The 16,072-nt window shown below is 37.5% G+C and overlaps 1 protein-coding gene across 1 annotated transcript in view; it reads left to right on the top strand.

Annotated features, from left to right (window-relative positions):
• CYB5R4 (cytochrome b5 reductase 4) overlaps positions 1–16,072 on the top strand; it is a 32,367-nt gene that overhangs the window by 9,096 nt on the left and 7,199 nt on the right. The window contains exons 5-11 of the mRNA XM_071548704.1: positions 1,532–1,573; positions 3,896–3,950; positions 5,227–5,284; positions 5,396–5,489; positions 6,031–6,063; positions 6,813–6,935; positions 15,637–15,777. Of these exons, the coding sequence (XP_071404805.1) occupies positions 1,532–1,573; positions 3,896–3,950; positions 5,227–5,284; positions 5,396–5,489; positions 6,031–6,063; positions 6,813–6,935; positions 15,637–15,777 (546 nt within the window). The remainder of the gene's footprint in view (positions 1–1,531; positions 1,574–3,895; positions 3,951–5,226; positions 5,285–5,395; positions 5,490–6,030; positions 6,064–6,812; positions 6,936–15,636; positions 15,778–16,072) is intronic.

The following is a 16,072-nucleotide window of genomic DNA, read 5'->3' on the forward strand; positions in this document are numbered from 1 at the left end:
ACACAGAGTGTTTGTACATGCTGAGAAGGCCAGTGCCGTACCCAGGTACGTAAGAGATGGTTTCAGAACTGCCCTCAGCAAACCTGTACAGCATTAAACTGCTTCTCCTCCCTTCGGGGTACTCAGCTGTGAACATTAGCACAGTTTGTTGCCTGGTATTTTTTAATACTGCTGATGTTTTGCATAGACACATGTTGGTGTATATCCCTGTACTTCTTCAATGGTTACATGGCTGGGAGTCAGAATGCAAGTTGTATTATTGTTAATTCAGTGAAATTAGACTGAGAGCTGTGGTATCATTCATGCAAGGAAGAGAGTTAGGGCTCTGCCTTTGATGCCCCTCATGTAGTCCTTAAAATTGCAATGCCAGTTTCAGTGCAGTGTGTTATAATCTAGTGAAATGAGAGTAGAATTCTGAATATAAAAAATCACCTTTCATTAGAAACAAGTTTTTGTGAATGACTCAATATCCTGGCAGGAAGCTTACAGTGGTGTATAGCAGAATATGCAGACAAATACTGCCTCAACCAAAAATTTGCAGAGAATTTTCTCTTTACCTTGTAATAGCACAACATGAAAGCCTCTGATGAAGGCAATTCTTTACCAGCTTTCAAGTAATTTTGTAATACAGTTGCTTGGTACTTTGTTCTAGGAGTCTTCCTTAACTTCTCTCAGCTTTTTTCCTCAAACACTGGTTGGTGTGATGCAGAGCACTGGGAAGGATTTGGAAGAACACAGGAAAAACATTCATGTTTTGATTTTTGTAAAAGGGAGCAGGAAGAACAGATTTGTTTCTCCCCTTTCCCCAAACCTGGCTCCCATAAAAGAGAATATAAAATGGACCTTAATGTTGGGACACTCCGAGATGTGCAATGTAGAGAGGGCAGAGCAGGCCCGGGGTGTACCTACAGAGCTAGTTTCCCCTCTAATTTGCTGTGAACAAAAGGATAGGTGGCTGAGAGGTGCAGTGCCTTTCTGATGAGGTTGCACACCTTATGTATGAATTGACACTCTGTAATTCTCCCGTTTGGCATTTTCTTTTCTTCCTGCTAGTGGGTTTTTGGTTTTTTTCGAATAGGTGCAGCATACTGTCACTTTAATGAAAAATTCAGATAATAACTTGACAAAATCATTTGACAGAAAGATTTTCTTTTTTCTCTGCTTCTGCCAAGAATTGGGTTTAGATTTCGAGTGGTTGGGATAGTCAGATTTACGGTTTACTATGTGATGTCATGAGGCAAGTGTCATTGGAATTCTTAACAGATTTAGTAAACTTGTTAGCTGTGAAATTTGTAGTTGTACAAGATAATCTGATGTTTGTTTTGAAGTGCCAGAATTCCTGCATTTCCTATCTCCTGGTCCTCTGCAGCTTATGGCATTCTTAATGTACTGGTTTTTTAATTAGACATAAACTTTTGGAATGTTTATTTAGAAATCCTTACTTTGGCTCATTTCTTCAGTGTAGTGTGTGCGAGTACTGTGCTGTAACTTCTTAACTGTCGTGCTTGTTGCTTTTTCTTAATGCTTGTAGAGATTTCTTCTACTCTGTCTGAAGGAAAGAAACAGCTTAATGGTAAGTACTCACCTGGAGCGAGTTGGGGAGTGAATCTTAAACTTATTTGACTATTATTGAATGAGCAGTGTTTATGCAGACTTCTCTGTGTTTGAATCAAATGTTGAGGCTGTAGTGATCTGTGGAAATTTCAAAAGGGAAAATCCTCATCAGGTATTGTGAAATGAGTGTTTGAAAGCATTGTAAGACTGCAGTAGAGCAGTATAGATCAGGAAGGTATGAGATGGACAAGTAAGTTCCACTTGTCTGTGAAGTGCTTGGAAGCTTTTCTGCAAAGGTCTTTTGTATCCTGTGTCCTGTGAGGTCTCCCATTTGTTTTGTTGCATCCCTTTCTTTTTTTTCTTTCAAGGTGCAAAATTGTGCATTTTATTTTGAGCTTCATGAAGCGTTTGTGAGTCCATTTCTTCAGCCTGTCTGTGTCCCTTTGAATAGCAGCCATAACCTTGTGTGTTCTGGCTGCTTTCCATGATTTGTTATTGCTCATGTACTTCCTGACTGTGGGACAGTGTGTGCCCTGTAGATTGCTGGGGACAGTATGAAACAGTATCAGCATTCCCTGTTCCCTAGGGAATGCCAACAGTAACTAGTTCCCAGTTGGACTTTGCATGCTGATATCACCTTTTGTGACTGACAGTTCTACTGATTTTCTGTCCTGGTTGTATTTCACCTGTCAAACTGAGCCCTTTTCAATGTGGCTGTGAGTATAATGTGAGAACCTTTATCACTAGCTTTGCTGTGCCCTGGGATTGTGCAAAGCAGTTCCTAGAACAGCTGAAGTTTGTTCTCTTGAGATGTGGAGTTGTAATTCTGCTGTTCATCTGATCACCTTAAACTTTTCCATGTCATGCCTGCCTTTGGCTTCACCACCAGCTTTCCTTTATTTATGACCATGACCAGCAGAGCACTTTGCTTAATTGGCTCATTGATCACCTCAATTATTGTCTTTGTATTGCAGTATTTCAGAATAATAAATAATTTTGTTTACCAAAACATTGTTTTATTGTGGGTGTTCATATATTTGTGTTGACCTACAAAAGCAAACAGGAGTGTGTATGACCATGAATTCCTGTTACCTGTGGGGGCCAACCTAAGCATACGATGTGTGTCCTCAAGAAAGGCTTAGCCTTTGAGAAGGCTTTTATCATTAGATGATTGGTTTTCTTTTGCAATAATCTGACTGCTCTGCCATTTAACTTCCTTGGCATCTGCAGATGGTGTGTACTTAGGAGTAATTAAGGATCAAAGAATAAGTAATTTGACTGAATTTTTAATTGCTTTGCGTTTATTCCCCCATCTGGATGACCAAATAGTGTCAACAGATTGGACTGAACCAGAGTGGCTCACTTTGTTTTTTATCTACTTGCCACATGGTGAAGCCACTCAATTACTGTGTTTAAGCCTGTAGTCATGCTACAAAACTTACTGGCAAATGGAAGATAATAATCTGGGTAACTGAGAATTCATGTGCTAATTATTTTATGCATAGTCATTTCAAGTTTGCAGGGTTTGCCTCTGAATGGGCTTGAAACCAGCACTTACCAGCTGTTCAGTCTGCAGTTTTTTCCATCATTATTCTACTTAACTTCTTTGTGTTAAAACTCATGAAGGGTTGCAGTTGCTTTTATCTGTCTCTGTGCTCAAGGTTTTGCCAAATATGTTCAATTTCTATTATGCCAGAGATTAGTACAGCTGACATTTTGAAAGTCTGACCAACTGTTGCCTCCTAGCAAAGGCCTTTTCAGAGTGTTTCATGTAGTTTAATACTTAAAGTGAGTTAGCTGAATGCTGTGAAAATTCATAGCAAAGTGCTAAGTAGAAAGAGTAAGACTGATATCTTTGCTTAACTGACCGATGTGAAACTTTACTTGTGAATTAGATTAGATCAGGCATTTGAAACTGAATTTATTCATCTGAATTGTAGAATCAAATAGTTCTGTTAAAGGAAATTCATTCAGATAACCTTTTTGTCTGTGCTTCACTGTCACAAAGTGTAAAACACAAGCTAGAAAGAGATGAAACTGAGACCAAGCTAGATGTACCAGAGGGCTGCAAACCCAGGTTCTGTGGTGTATGGAGCTTTTAATCTCTGAAGCAGAGCTTCGTTTTCCAGTACCCTGCTCTCCAAGAGAAAATGCTGAATAAAAACTAAATTTAAAAAGTGCATGTTTATTTCTGTCTGTCTGTGGAAACAAAGCCACTAAATATTGTTCAGGGATATTTAGAACATTAATTAAAAAAACCCCACCAAACTCCAGACATACCTGATTAGTATTTCTATTAAGCAAACATCCCAGCAACTATTTTAATGACTGCTCTTTGTAGGTGTGCTTCCTGAGAAGAATGTACTAGCTTCTTCTACTAAAGATTTAACTCCGAGGTAAGCCTTTGTCTTTCACTGGCTGTTGAACATTCTGTTTAGTAATTCTGTACAGTTCTTAGTGAACTAAGGCAACTTCTTCAATGTTTCACCTAAATGAGTATATGTCATTACCATCCTCTTAGAAGCAGGAAAGTTGAGGCTCATGTTTAAGCAGCTTGCCAGAGGTCATGTAGACAGTTGATTATTCTTGGCCTGCTCTGTTGATTTCTAACACTTGCACCTCCTTGCATCATATCCAGGTGTATGACTTACATTTGCAGGCTACGCAGCTTTGCTTCTTGAGGAAACTTGTAGAAAGTGATTCCAGCCAGGCTGATTACTTTTTTGACTTGAGTTAATTTGTCCATAAATGTGCATATTGTCATGCCTTCAAAGGTCCTTCATTTCAAGCTGGAATATATTAAGATGTGATAACTGTATTGCAGTTTCTACAATATGCAAAGCAAAGCAGACCCTAAAACCTCATTGTGATATGCCTGCTGCATTTTCTCGATGATGCCTTGAGTCAGCAAGGTTCAGTTTCTCACTTGGCATCAAAATCTCCTGTGAGTGTGATCTCTGGGCTAGTTACATGCAGTCAGAAAATGCTGTGGCTTGCTAGCAACGGAAATGTGATTTATCTTCTGAAGTGATCCCCAAAGCTTGCTGCCTTTCTTCTCATGTGTGTCCGGCATATTCTTGTGTGTGACTGGAAGATGTGCAGTCTGGAATGTGTTGGCTGTCAGGAGTGTTTGCTAGAGGGATCATCGTCCTTCTCTGTGTGCTATTCTGGGCCAGGAGTCTAAACAGTAGATGGAAGTTACTTCCTGGCAAATGTAAGGCCATACAAACAATTAGCATTTGAAGGCTTTCCTTTTTTTTAACCTTACCATGGATTTATTACAAGGTTTGGGAAGCTTGGGAACATAGGAAAGAATGTAAAATCTAGATTTGGGGAGATGAAGGAAGATAGTTTTGTGGTTTGTGCATCACATTTTTAACTCTTGGAAACAACTCTGCTTTTGTCTGGAGTTGAGATTTTAATAGTCTCACTAAAAAGGTTCATATACTGCAAAGAGGATGCATGTGCTTTTTAAGTAAAACTTACACCATAGGATTCATAGTTGAACTTAGTATTTCAAAATTACTGGCTTTGAATGTACCTCTTCAAAAATAGTAACATATTTGGCTTGTAAATTCATGAAAGAAGCTCTTGAAGACTTGAAGTTAAATATGTTTTTATATGCCTAAAGAAAGTATATATTTTTTCTTTATTGTATTTTTTGTTTTACAGTTATGACTGGTTCCAAACAGATAGTTTGATCACCATTGTCATATATACTAAGCAGAAGGTAAGTGTATATTATGAAAGGGAAAATTCAAGATCCGGTTGTGATCTAGCTTGAATTCTGGGAGAACTTCATAAAAATTGTTGATTGTTTTTTCCCCCTTGGCTGTGAAAGGATATGAATGCAGAGTTGGTGATAGTTGACTGTGAAGACAAACGATTAAGGGGAGAGATCATCGTGGATGGCTACTCATATCTTGTAGAAGTTGGTAGGTATTGTAATTTTGCAGTTGAAAGTACTGAATTTTCATTCTACTTTATTCAAACCCTCTCATTAGAGCATATGCATTTTACCTTTACTAATTAATATTTTATTCCTCTTTCATGAGAGATGATTAAAGTACAGTGATGGAAATAAAATATTGTTTATCAACTCACATCTTTCATTTGTATGTAATGTATCTTTTACATGTGACTAAAGTGCAGGAAGAAATTGTAAAGTTATGTACAATTTTTCTTCAAGTGTGTTTTTTATCATTGTCAAAATGGCCTTATTCAAAAGGGCAAGTGCAAAAATTTACATGAATGAAGATTGGTAGCTTTACATGAGGCATCGTTAAAAGTAATGGCAAAAATAGTGGCTTTATGTATGAGGCCTGTGGAAGTCAAATTTCAAGCCCAGATAAAGATGCGTAGGTTTCTAAACTCATTAGTACCTTCAGTGTTGCCAGACTTACACTGTATGTATATACGATGGCTGGATATAATTTTGTTACTGCTTGACACAGAATTTGTTTGTCTTTATTTCAGACTTGGATCATGCAGTTTCAGAAGAAGTGGCTGGTAATTTCTGTCTCTTGCTGCACTTCTGTATCTCTTCTAGGACAGCCCAGTCAGGAGTTCAGGTTCCATGATCCTTGTGGGTCCCTTCCAACTCATGATAATCTATGATTCTAATATCAGAGTGTGGAACTTCAATTTATTTTTCTGACTCATCAGATACTTTACAGTTTTACTTACCACCAGGTCCTGATAGAGTCAATCAAACCAAGCCATAACACTGAATATTTTTTTTTAAATTGTGGCATTTGGGCCTGTGAAAGTAATAGGTTGATAGTGCTCTAATCCCTCTGAATATGAATAAACGTTAAAATAGAAGTTAATTCTGTTGTGTATTTGTAAACTGTTCTTTGCCTAGACTGGGATTTTCTTGGATTTAATTATTCATGGAAATGGCCTTAAAAAGAAAGTATTAAGTAGTGGTAGCTACCAATTTCCAGTACATGAGGACTCTGAGTTCATGAGCATTTTTCTTGACCAGATAGACTGTGAAGCTGTCCAGCTTCCACAATCTATTTAGCAAATAAGGAATATTAATTATGCATATTAAGTTAGTGCTTGTTGTTTTAATTGCACTCCAAAACATTATAGAGAGATAGCTAGAAGTATATTTAATTTGATATTCTAATTTAATGGATTAACTGCATGTGTCTTGAGAAATCTCTTTTAAATTCTTCTAAAATTGTTATAACTGATTTTTTTTTGTACAAAGTCAAGCTAAAAGTAACCATGTGAAACCTTTTTCCTTTTAGTGAATATTGCTGAAAAAGTAGGAAAAGTAGAGATTATCTTAAAGAAAAAGGATAACACTCATTGGAAAATGCTGGGACAGCCCTGCGAGGGTCATAATACATTTATCAAATGCACAGACAGAGGTAAGTAATTTCATGGCCAAGTTACCAGCTGTTTTCTGACTTCTTGGAGCTTGGTAGTTATATTTGGTTTCTTTCAAGATTTCCTATTTCTGTAGTCATACCTTCATTTCATTCATGACTGATGTCTGATCTTGCTTAAAGCTACTCAGGAATTCTTGAAAGGGTTCAATTTGGAGCTGTTTTTCTACAATGCTTTGGTTTGCTGATTTGTTGTTTCCTGCAGTGGAGCTGAAGGTCTTCCAGGCTTGTGGAACCTAATAGCGTACAGTGAAGACATCGTGAGTGTCGTTCCACCTCATGGCTACCTGTGTGCTTAATGTCCTTTCTGTCCACATGAAAACCTCAGTAGATCCTGAGGAGAGAGTGCACAGATTTGTATCAATCGTTATAGAAGTAACTTGTTACTATAGATGTAGTAATATCTTTCAACGCTGTGATGTTGTTCCAGCACACTGCATCTTTATAACTTGATCTGTGGGCTTCAAGCCATGTGTAGGTATTAAAGCCAGCTCTGAATAAGCTGATGTGCGTCTACAAGAAGCAGTAGATGTTATATGTGAGTTCACTTTGTGGTAACAGAATAATATAAACTTGATGCAGCCCCAAAATACATTACAATTATCAGTGTGGATTTGGGTTTTTTTCATCTGAATTAAAAATTTCTGCACAGTTACATTACACAGTTACAATATAAGGACTCTCCTGATGTTACTGCAGCTGCCCAGTTTCTCAAAAGCCCTCTTGGCTCTCTATCTAATAATGCTCAAAAATGGACTGTTTGATATTAGTCTGCCTGATTATGTGTGAAAGCAAAGCTGCATGTTTTTAGGAGCTAATTACGTGTTGATCACCATGTTGTGCACATCTTACTGCCTCTCAGTTATGCTGTGTAGGCCTTTAAAGCTGAGAGATTAGTGTGGTACAAAGAGGAAGACTGCATAAAAGCACATCTCTCCAGCAACCTTTAATTTATGTAGAATGTAATTTTCCTTACGAGAGTTTCAGAAACTGTTTAGTCATCCACTTAAATATTGGATTTTTCAATATAATCTTCTGCATTTAAGGGGTTACAGCCTGATCTCATATGTTGTCCATTATTCATTACTCATTGTCTCCTTCCTTATAACCTTTCATGGTTATGGAAAACAAAACAAGAAAATAGTATGAAATAAGAAGAGGTATAGAATAAAGTGGTTTTATAGAATCTTTGCAAATGAGGAAGGTGTGGATGATTGGATGCAATTGACAAAATTACAGAAATATCTTCTGGATTATTATTTTGATTTTTTTTTCTAAGAAGTCAATCTCTAACATAACATTTGTCCTGTAATGCAGAGGAGCATTTAAGGTATAAGATATGTTTATAAGGTATAAGATAACTTTATTATGTATCACTGACTGAGTTCACATTGGCTTAAAATGAATCTCCAGAAAACTTAAGGTAAAGGGCTTGCTGAGCCTGAGTTTCTTAAGTTCCCTGATTGCAAAGGTGAAGATCTAGCAAATAAAGTGGTATCTATGGCTTTTTAATCCCCACTCCAGAAACTTTTATTCTGCAGCTTTTTAATTTTAAAACCTCTGAATTCAAAATTGAGCATGCCAGAAGGTTTATAGAAGAAAAGTGTTCAGGACTACATGTCTTCCCTTCATTCCAGTCCTGTGCTTTCAGCTCGAGCATAAAATCTACATGTTGTATGCTTCTGTTTATTGAGTTTAGTGTTGAGCAGACACGCTTCTTTTCTGCTTAGAATTTTTGTCCTTACTCTAAATTGCAGTTTTCATTTTTGCTTCTGCTTCTGTAAAAGCAAAATAATATTATGGGTGAAGAAACTCACACTATGTGCAATGTAAGCACAGAAATAGTCCTTAATAACTAAAAAAAAGATTTAAAAAAGCTTTTTATTTGATATTTCTATGTGGCAGAATATATAGGGTAGCACAGATGTGTTGCATTAAATACTCTGATTTTTTTCACTTGGACTTAGGTATCTTCCTCTCCTTACTCTCAGCATTACCTTTTATTTCTGATGGATATGGGTCTTGTTTGAAGACAGTATAACTGACAGCTTCCACTTCTGTAAACCTGTGAACAGAACAGAAAGTAGTTACACCATCTTGTTACACATGCTTTTTTATTTATTCAGGGTGATTTTATTCACGTTTTGTGTATTCTTTTTTTTTGAACTTTCACTTTCTAATAAAAGTAATCATTTTACCTGCAGTGTTTGCACACTTCCAGTTTGGTAGCAAGGTTGTTCCAAGGCTGTGAATAGTAAGTGCTTGTGGGAGCACTGATATTTAATTCCTCAGGTTTTTCTTGTCTTAGAGTTTTTCTGTAGTATTTCCATGTGTTTTGACCATTTCAAATATTTTCTTTGTATTCAAAGCACAGGAAGAAGGGCTGAAAAACAGTCAGTACTGACACTTGGAAACTGGATTTTATGTTCTTTTTACTTGTTCATATGAAGGCATTCATGAATGAGTTTGTAAAGGAGGGGTGTGCGACCTCATGCCTGCACAAGCCCATATACTTTAAAGCTGTTTTATCTTTATTTTTGCAACAGCTAAGTCTAAATTCTACAAAAAAGCAATTAAGCTCTTCTTCAAGGACAATGACATAATGCAGAGGTGGTACTGGAAGCCTGCGATAACTTTATGATACAATTAGCATAAGCCTCTAGTTTTTTCCCCTTAAGCTGGGAATATCCTGCTCCCAGATAAATTGCTTATGTACTCTCAGATTTCTTCTGAGTTTATACTAATCATTTGGTCAGTGTATCTGAAAGGAAAGAACAAAATTGTTGAATTTCTTCAAAGGTGAGAGGGATTGTTAAAGAAAAATTAATGCTATGTCAGTGAACTACACCGTATCTTAGGATATATCAGAAGACTCAGGACAACATTCAATACTGCTTCTACTCCTTAAGAAAGATTAAGTGCTTCATTTTCTGGAGGAATAAGTATTTATACCCCACAGTACTGTATGGAAAACACAATTCAATATAATTAGATGGTCAGTATGGAAAAGGTGGTGACGTTACTCTTCACTAGCTGTTATGAAACTGGTCATTAAAAGCATTAATAAAAACTGGCATCCTATGAAATTTGAAAGCAGTATTTAAAAAAGTAAGAGACTTTTTCATTAAAAAAAACAAAACAAAACCAACCAAACAAAAACTTGAAACACGAAACTAAAACCAAACTCCCAAAAAACCAAAATAGCACACAGTAAAGAGATAGAGTGCAAGTTTTTTCACAAGCATTAAGACATGATTTTTCTTTAGGTGCCTTTTCTGGAAAATGAGATATGAAAGCCCAGTCACAAGGGGGCTGCATACAAAAGCAGTAGCCCTGTGCAAGTGGAAAATGGCGTTTGTATGGGTGATGTGAGATGTGTGTGTGGTTTTTTTTATCCCGCAGAGAATAAACTGTACGGCTTCCTTCTGAAAATGATTCTGAACTTTTATTCAGATCCCTGTTTTGGAACATGACCTAATTACTACCTTCTGCTCTCTCAAAGAGCATGTAACTATTGGCAGATGTGTTCTGTATAGAAACAAGGTGCTGTTGCCTCTGAGGGCTGAAATGGGATGTAATTTCTTTGTTTCACGGAGTGGTTTTTGTCCACATTAAGTGGAAGATCATAGAACTTTCTGTTGGAAGTACCATAAGGAAACAATGCTGATGCAGCACTTGATGTGTATCAGCTGAACTTAACTTTGTGCATAACCAGGGAAAGTTTAGCAGGTGTTGATTCAGTGGAAACCTTATTTGGAGAAGGGAAGAGAATGGCTGACCTTTTTGAATACCAGGAACTAGCTCATGAAATCTAGTAATTTACTGAAGCATGTGGGTTGCTGACAAATTGATGGTCAGCAGTAAGGGTTCATGGTTGTCTTAACTCCAAGACTGGGCTGCTGCCAGCAGTGATGGGCAGCCACTTTCCTTCAGCCGTGTGGTTTAATCTCCATTATGTTGGCACTAATAGTACTTGAGGCTCTGTAATCAAATCACCTGAACAAAATAAGGATTAACATTCAGTTGGCTGGTGGACACTGTTGGGTGGTACATGCTTGGCTGGAAATCCTCTTCCTGAGATGGAGGAGCAGTGGAAGGATTTGGCTTCTTTACTTTGAAACTCTGTATCCCAAGCAAACAGACTAATGTTTCTGCTGTAGCATTCCTAGCATTATGATTAGCTAGTAGAGAAGTAAGAATTATCTTTGAAGTTTTATCATTGAAGAAAAGCAAAAAAATAATTCAAGGAAAAATTCTTAAATTAAACTCCTTTTTATGACAAGAAAGCACAGTTGGCAAAATGCTGATACTCTCTAAAAGGTGCCATCATCTGTGCAGCAGTTCTGTTAGTAAAATTAAATTTGTATGCCTATGAATCAATGTGCTGTAGTTCTTGATTCCAGCAGAGGAGGAAGTTCAGTTTAGAGGGTGATAGCCTGTTATGAATATTGGGTTTTTGTGGTAGGGCTTTGGTAGCAGAGGTTGCAGGGATGCTCCTCTGAAATCAGGAGTTGCGATGCTGACACTTGGTGTCTGCAGAAAGCTTGATCAAAGCCAACCTCCTCACTAATTACTTTCTCCACTTTGAAAATTAGGGTTTTCTGCTGGACATTTCCATGGTGCTCTAAAATTGAGAATGCGTAATACATATATATATATAATATGCGTTATATATGTATAAAACATATATATATATATGCATAAACCTTTTGTTTATGTATGTTAGCAAATCATGTGTCTTTGGCATCTGGCAGTTAACTTGGCTTCATGGGTTGACAAAAGCAGCTGCTTGGCTTCAGCTTGCTACTAGGTGTTGCTGTTCTCTTGTTTAAAGGCTTTTCTGCCTTGCCATTTATTTTTGATTGTGGCTCCAGATTTTATTGCAACCACTGTGTTCTGGTTTTGGCTGGGATGGAGTTAGAGTTAAACCACAACACACTGATAATGAGAGAATTTTAGTTAATTCAGCAAAGACTAGAAACTAAAAGTTTACTTAGACCTAGGAAGGTCTCTGTTTTCAAAAGTCAGATTCAGTGCATCAAGACAGAAGTTCTGTGTGTCAAATTATAAAGAAAAAGGGGGAGGTAAAGGTTATTTATGTGAAAATGCCTGGAATTAATCAGATTGGAAAGGTAAAAAAATTGTCTGGAAAAAAGTTGATGAATCAGGTTTTTTAACTTGTCTCACCACTCCCAAATACCTGTAAGAGTATTAGCTGTCCAGTATTATAGGCTGTATTACCAATCTCATACATGCTTTTAATCAGTTCATAAGTCTGCAGAATTGACAGCAATCGTGGCATATTTATTTCTGTACTGTAATTTGCAATTTTACTGTGTATTTTTTTCAAAAGAAGGGTAGACAAACAAATTTCAACAAATTTTTTATAATATTTATATAGCTGGAGAGATGCTGATGGTTTGCCTTACTTCAAGATTGGTATTATTGACTTTCACTTTTCTAGGGCTTTAGGCATTCTTTTGATTCATCTGAAATGTTTGCTTATTCAAAATAAGGAATTCATAGGATGTTAGATGAAAGGTGTGTGAAAATCATAATAAAGATTTATTTCATGTCAGTGGCTTTTCATCATCTCTCTGCAGGCATTTATAGAAAATAAACTCATTAGTAGGTATTTTGAATAATTTAAGAAAGCCATTATATGCAGAAAATTGCCATGGCCATCTATTGAGGCAATACTGGTATGTAAGGAATTGATGCTAATTTAGTCCATGCACAAATTGCATGTGCAGCTGAGATTTAGTAATCTGAATGCGTATTTCCAGGAATAAATGCATGCATTTATGCTTGACTGTTCTAGCAGAGTCTATTTATACCCTTTGAAATAAAGTCAGTTAGAAAGAAGCATAGGTGAGCTGAAACATATTAAGCCCTCAACTTTTAAGCTCTTTGTGGATAGTCTGTTTAAAATTATTTTTTCTGTTGTGGTTGAATTGACAAGCTGTGATCCTGCACTCATTGAAGAAAGGAATGTTAATAGTGATGGCTGTTCCTTCAGGCAGCAAACGACTGCACTGTCCATCCTCTTGGTGATGCTTAGTTGGAATTTCCTGAGTTTTAGCTTGTCATTTGCATCTCATTCTGTTTCATAAGTAGCTCAGCTCTTTATGTGAGCAAGTTGAGTATTTTTCAATGACATGAGAAAAAGAGGGGAAAAGAAATGTCTCTTCGCTGAAATTGCTTCAATGCAGACTGGGTTGTTAGAAGGGTGTCATGCTCAAGTATTCTCATATATGAACCTTTCAAATTTTGAGAGGCTTTACATGGAAGTATCCACTCGGACTGGTTACAAACTTTATGTTGAAAACGGGAAATGACATCGTGGGATTATTGTAGGAAAGTGACTTCTTCACCCTTTTTTTTTTGGCTTGTTTTGGAAGTATGAAGTTTAGCTAATGCTGTTCATGGGATTTTGCTGCTTGTTTGCATGCTTTTTTTTTTTAATTTTTTTGTCGAGGTTCTAGTACTTCATAGCCCAGGAAGCCCAGGAAGGTTCCCTTGAGTTACAAACCTGTCTAGGCAGTGTGGTACTGTGATCATGGTGGTATTTTCAGGTTAGAGCTATAATACCACAAACAAAGGTTTAGCTTAAAGATACTCTTCTAAAGGTAGGGGAGGAAAAATGACTTCTGTCATCTTCAGTTTATTGAAGGCTGCTATAAGCTCCTTGAAACTTTCTCTTCTCCAGGCTGAACAACCCAAACTCACTCAGAGGTTGAAGGGAGTGCTCCAGCCCTCTGATCATATTTGTGCCCTCTTCTGGACTGAGTCCGACAGGTCTGTGTCCTTCTTGTGTTGAAGATCTCAGGGCTGAACGTGGTATCCCAGGTGAAGTCTCAAGAATGGAATAGAGGTGCAGAATCATTATCCCTAATCTGCTGGTCACACTTCTTTTGGTGCAGCTCAGGATATGCGTGACTTTCTGAGCTTTGAGCACACACTGCTGGGTCTGACCCAGGTGCAGGAACTTACACTTGGCCTTGTTGAGCTTTATGAGTATGCACAGACCCACCACTCAGGTCAAGGTCCCTCTGGATGATGTCCCTTCCCTCCAGTCCATCAACCACAGCACACAGCTTTGTGTCATCAGCAAACTTGCAGAGGGTACACTCAGTCCCACTGTCCATGTTGGTGACAGAGATGTTAAACAGCACAGGCCCCAATAACAATCCCTTAGGAACTCGACTCATCACTGGTCTCCACTTGAACATTGGGTCATTGACCACAATGGATGCACTTCATCAGGTTCCATGGACTTGTGCACCTTCAGGTTCCTTAGATGGCCTCAAACCTGATCTCCTACAATAGCTGATACTTCACAGTCCTGCTTCCACCTTCCTATTATCCAACCTAAATTTCCCTTCTTTCAGTTTGTACCCATTATTTTTTGTCTTATTGCTTTGTCCTTTCCTGGTGAAGAATCCATCTCTAGCTCCCCTGTAAGGCCCCCTTCTATGTTACAGTTGAGAGTTCAGAAATACCTTCCTGTATTTAGCATTTGTTGTGAAGTTAAGCTTTGTAAGCATTTATGCATCCATGCCCTTCGTTCTTTGAAGTACTTCTTCCTTGCTGCTTTATCCCTACTTAATATTCTGCAGTCTCTGACTGTAATCAACAGGATGTAGGCCTCTATTTTGCTGTGCTTTCAAATCCTCTCTTAGACCCTGAAGTGATGTAATGATACAGCTTACAGAGCTTAGGATGGTTGCTTGGTTAAAATGGGTGCAGGGCTGGCCAGCCTTACACTGAGTGCTTTGCCACAGAGGTCATTTCTAGCAACAATGATGGTTATTACCACTGTTGTAGCAGAGGCAGTATGAAATGCAAACTTTGCATAGTGCTTTTATTTATTTATTTGTAGTGGTTTCTTTTTTTTCAGTTACCTTTTATCAGGCGTTTAGTTGATGCAGAGGTTGAAAAGCCTCAGCTCCAAAACAGCTGTGTTAACAAAAATTTATGCGGTACATAAGACTTTCTGGTTGATTTAAATAACCATGTGAACATATAACTGGAGTTCATAATTTCTAGTTAGACAAAAGGCACCAACTGACGTCTAAAATATTTATGGATAATGCTGAAGTGTTTGTTGCCTATGTAGGCACAGATGGTTTTTTCGTTTTATGTTATGTATAAGCATTTAAGTATTGGAATTGTGTACCTGAAAAATGTGTAATGCTGTATCAGAAATCCTTCTTGTGCTAATAGCAATCAAAATCCAGCAGTGTGAGGTGGTCAAGACAGTAAATATTTGAGATGTGGGGTGGGTTTGGATAGTCTGTTGCTAAAGTCTGTGATGCTGTGCTGGCCTGTGTTTCATTTCCATTGCACCAGCCGCTTTTGGTCTGCATACAAGTACTGATGCTGTAGTTACATGGTGAATTTAGTGCAAGTGCAGCGTAGAACAAGGGCTGCTGTTTTCAGCTAGATTTTGGTGCTTTTCAACTTCTTCAGTCAATGCTGATAACTCAGAAGCTCTTCTAAGCCTGAAGTAAGACATTAAATGAGTCCTTAGTCTAAAATTATAAAAATAATTTTAAGTAATTATAGTGTTTTTATAAGTGTCTATAGTTAAATATGTACATTTCTCTATCTCTTACTGAAAGATATGTAAGGAAAAAAAGACAGCTTGAGACTTAACTAATAAGTAAAATCATATTTTTAGGACTGTTCTATAGAAAATGCAAGTTGGTGTCCAAGACAGAAGTTACCCACGACACCAAGCTCTTCTGCTTAATGTTGCCTAAGGCCACACATCTTCGTGTTCCCACTGGACAGCACGTTTACCTCAAACAAATTATTACAGGTAAGAAAAATGTAGTAATGGATTTGTTAACATAATTCCTTTTTGTAGTCTTGGGAGAATGCCAGGTCCCTGGCCACTACTTCCCTGGTTGTAGTTAGAAAGCCTCTGCTTCCAGGATCACAGTCAGTGCTTAATAATGAGCTGACTGGATTAGTATTGATGGAAAGCTAACTATTGATATGGCTACATTTACTTTTGACTTTATTGGCTCTTATTTCAATTCTCCTTTTAAAACATTCACTTTACTGAAGGAGTGCTGTTCATCTTTGAAGAGGGGGAAACTTACTGTATATGT

The sequence above is a fragment of the Pithys albifrons genome, chromosome 2 (genome assembly GCF_047495875.1).
Source record: "Pithys albifrons albifrons isolate INPA30051 chromosome 2, PitAlb_v1, whole genome shotgun sequence".
Classification (NCBI taxonomy): Eukaryota; Metazoa; Chordata; class Aves; order Passeriformes; family Thamnophilidae; genus Pithys; species Pithys albifrons.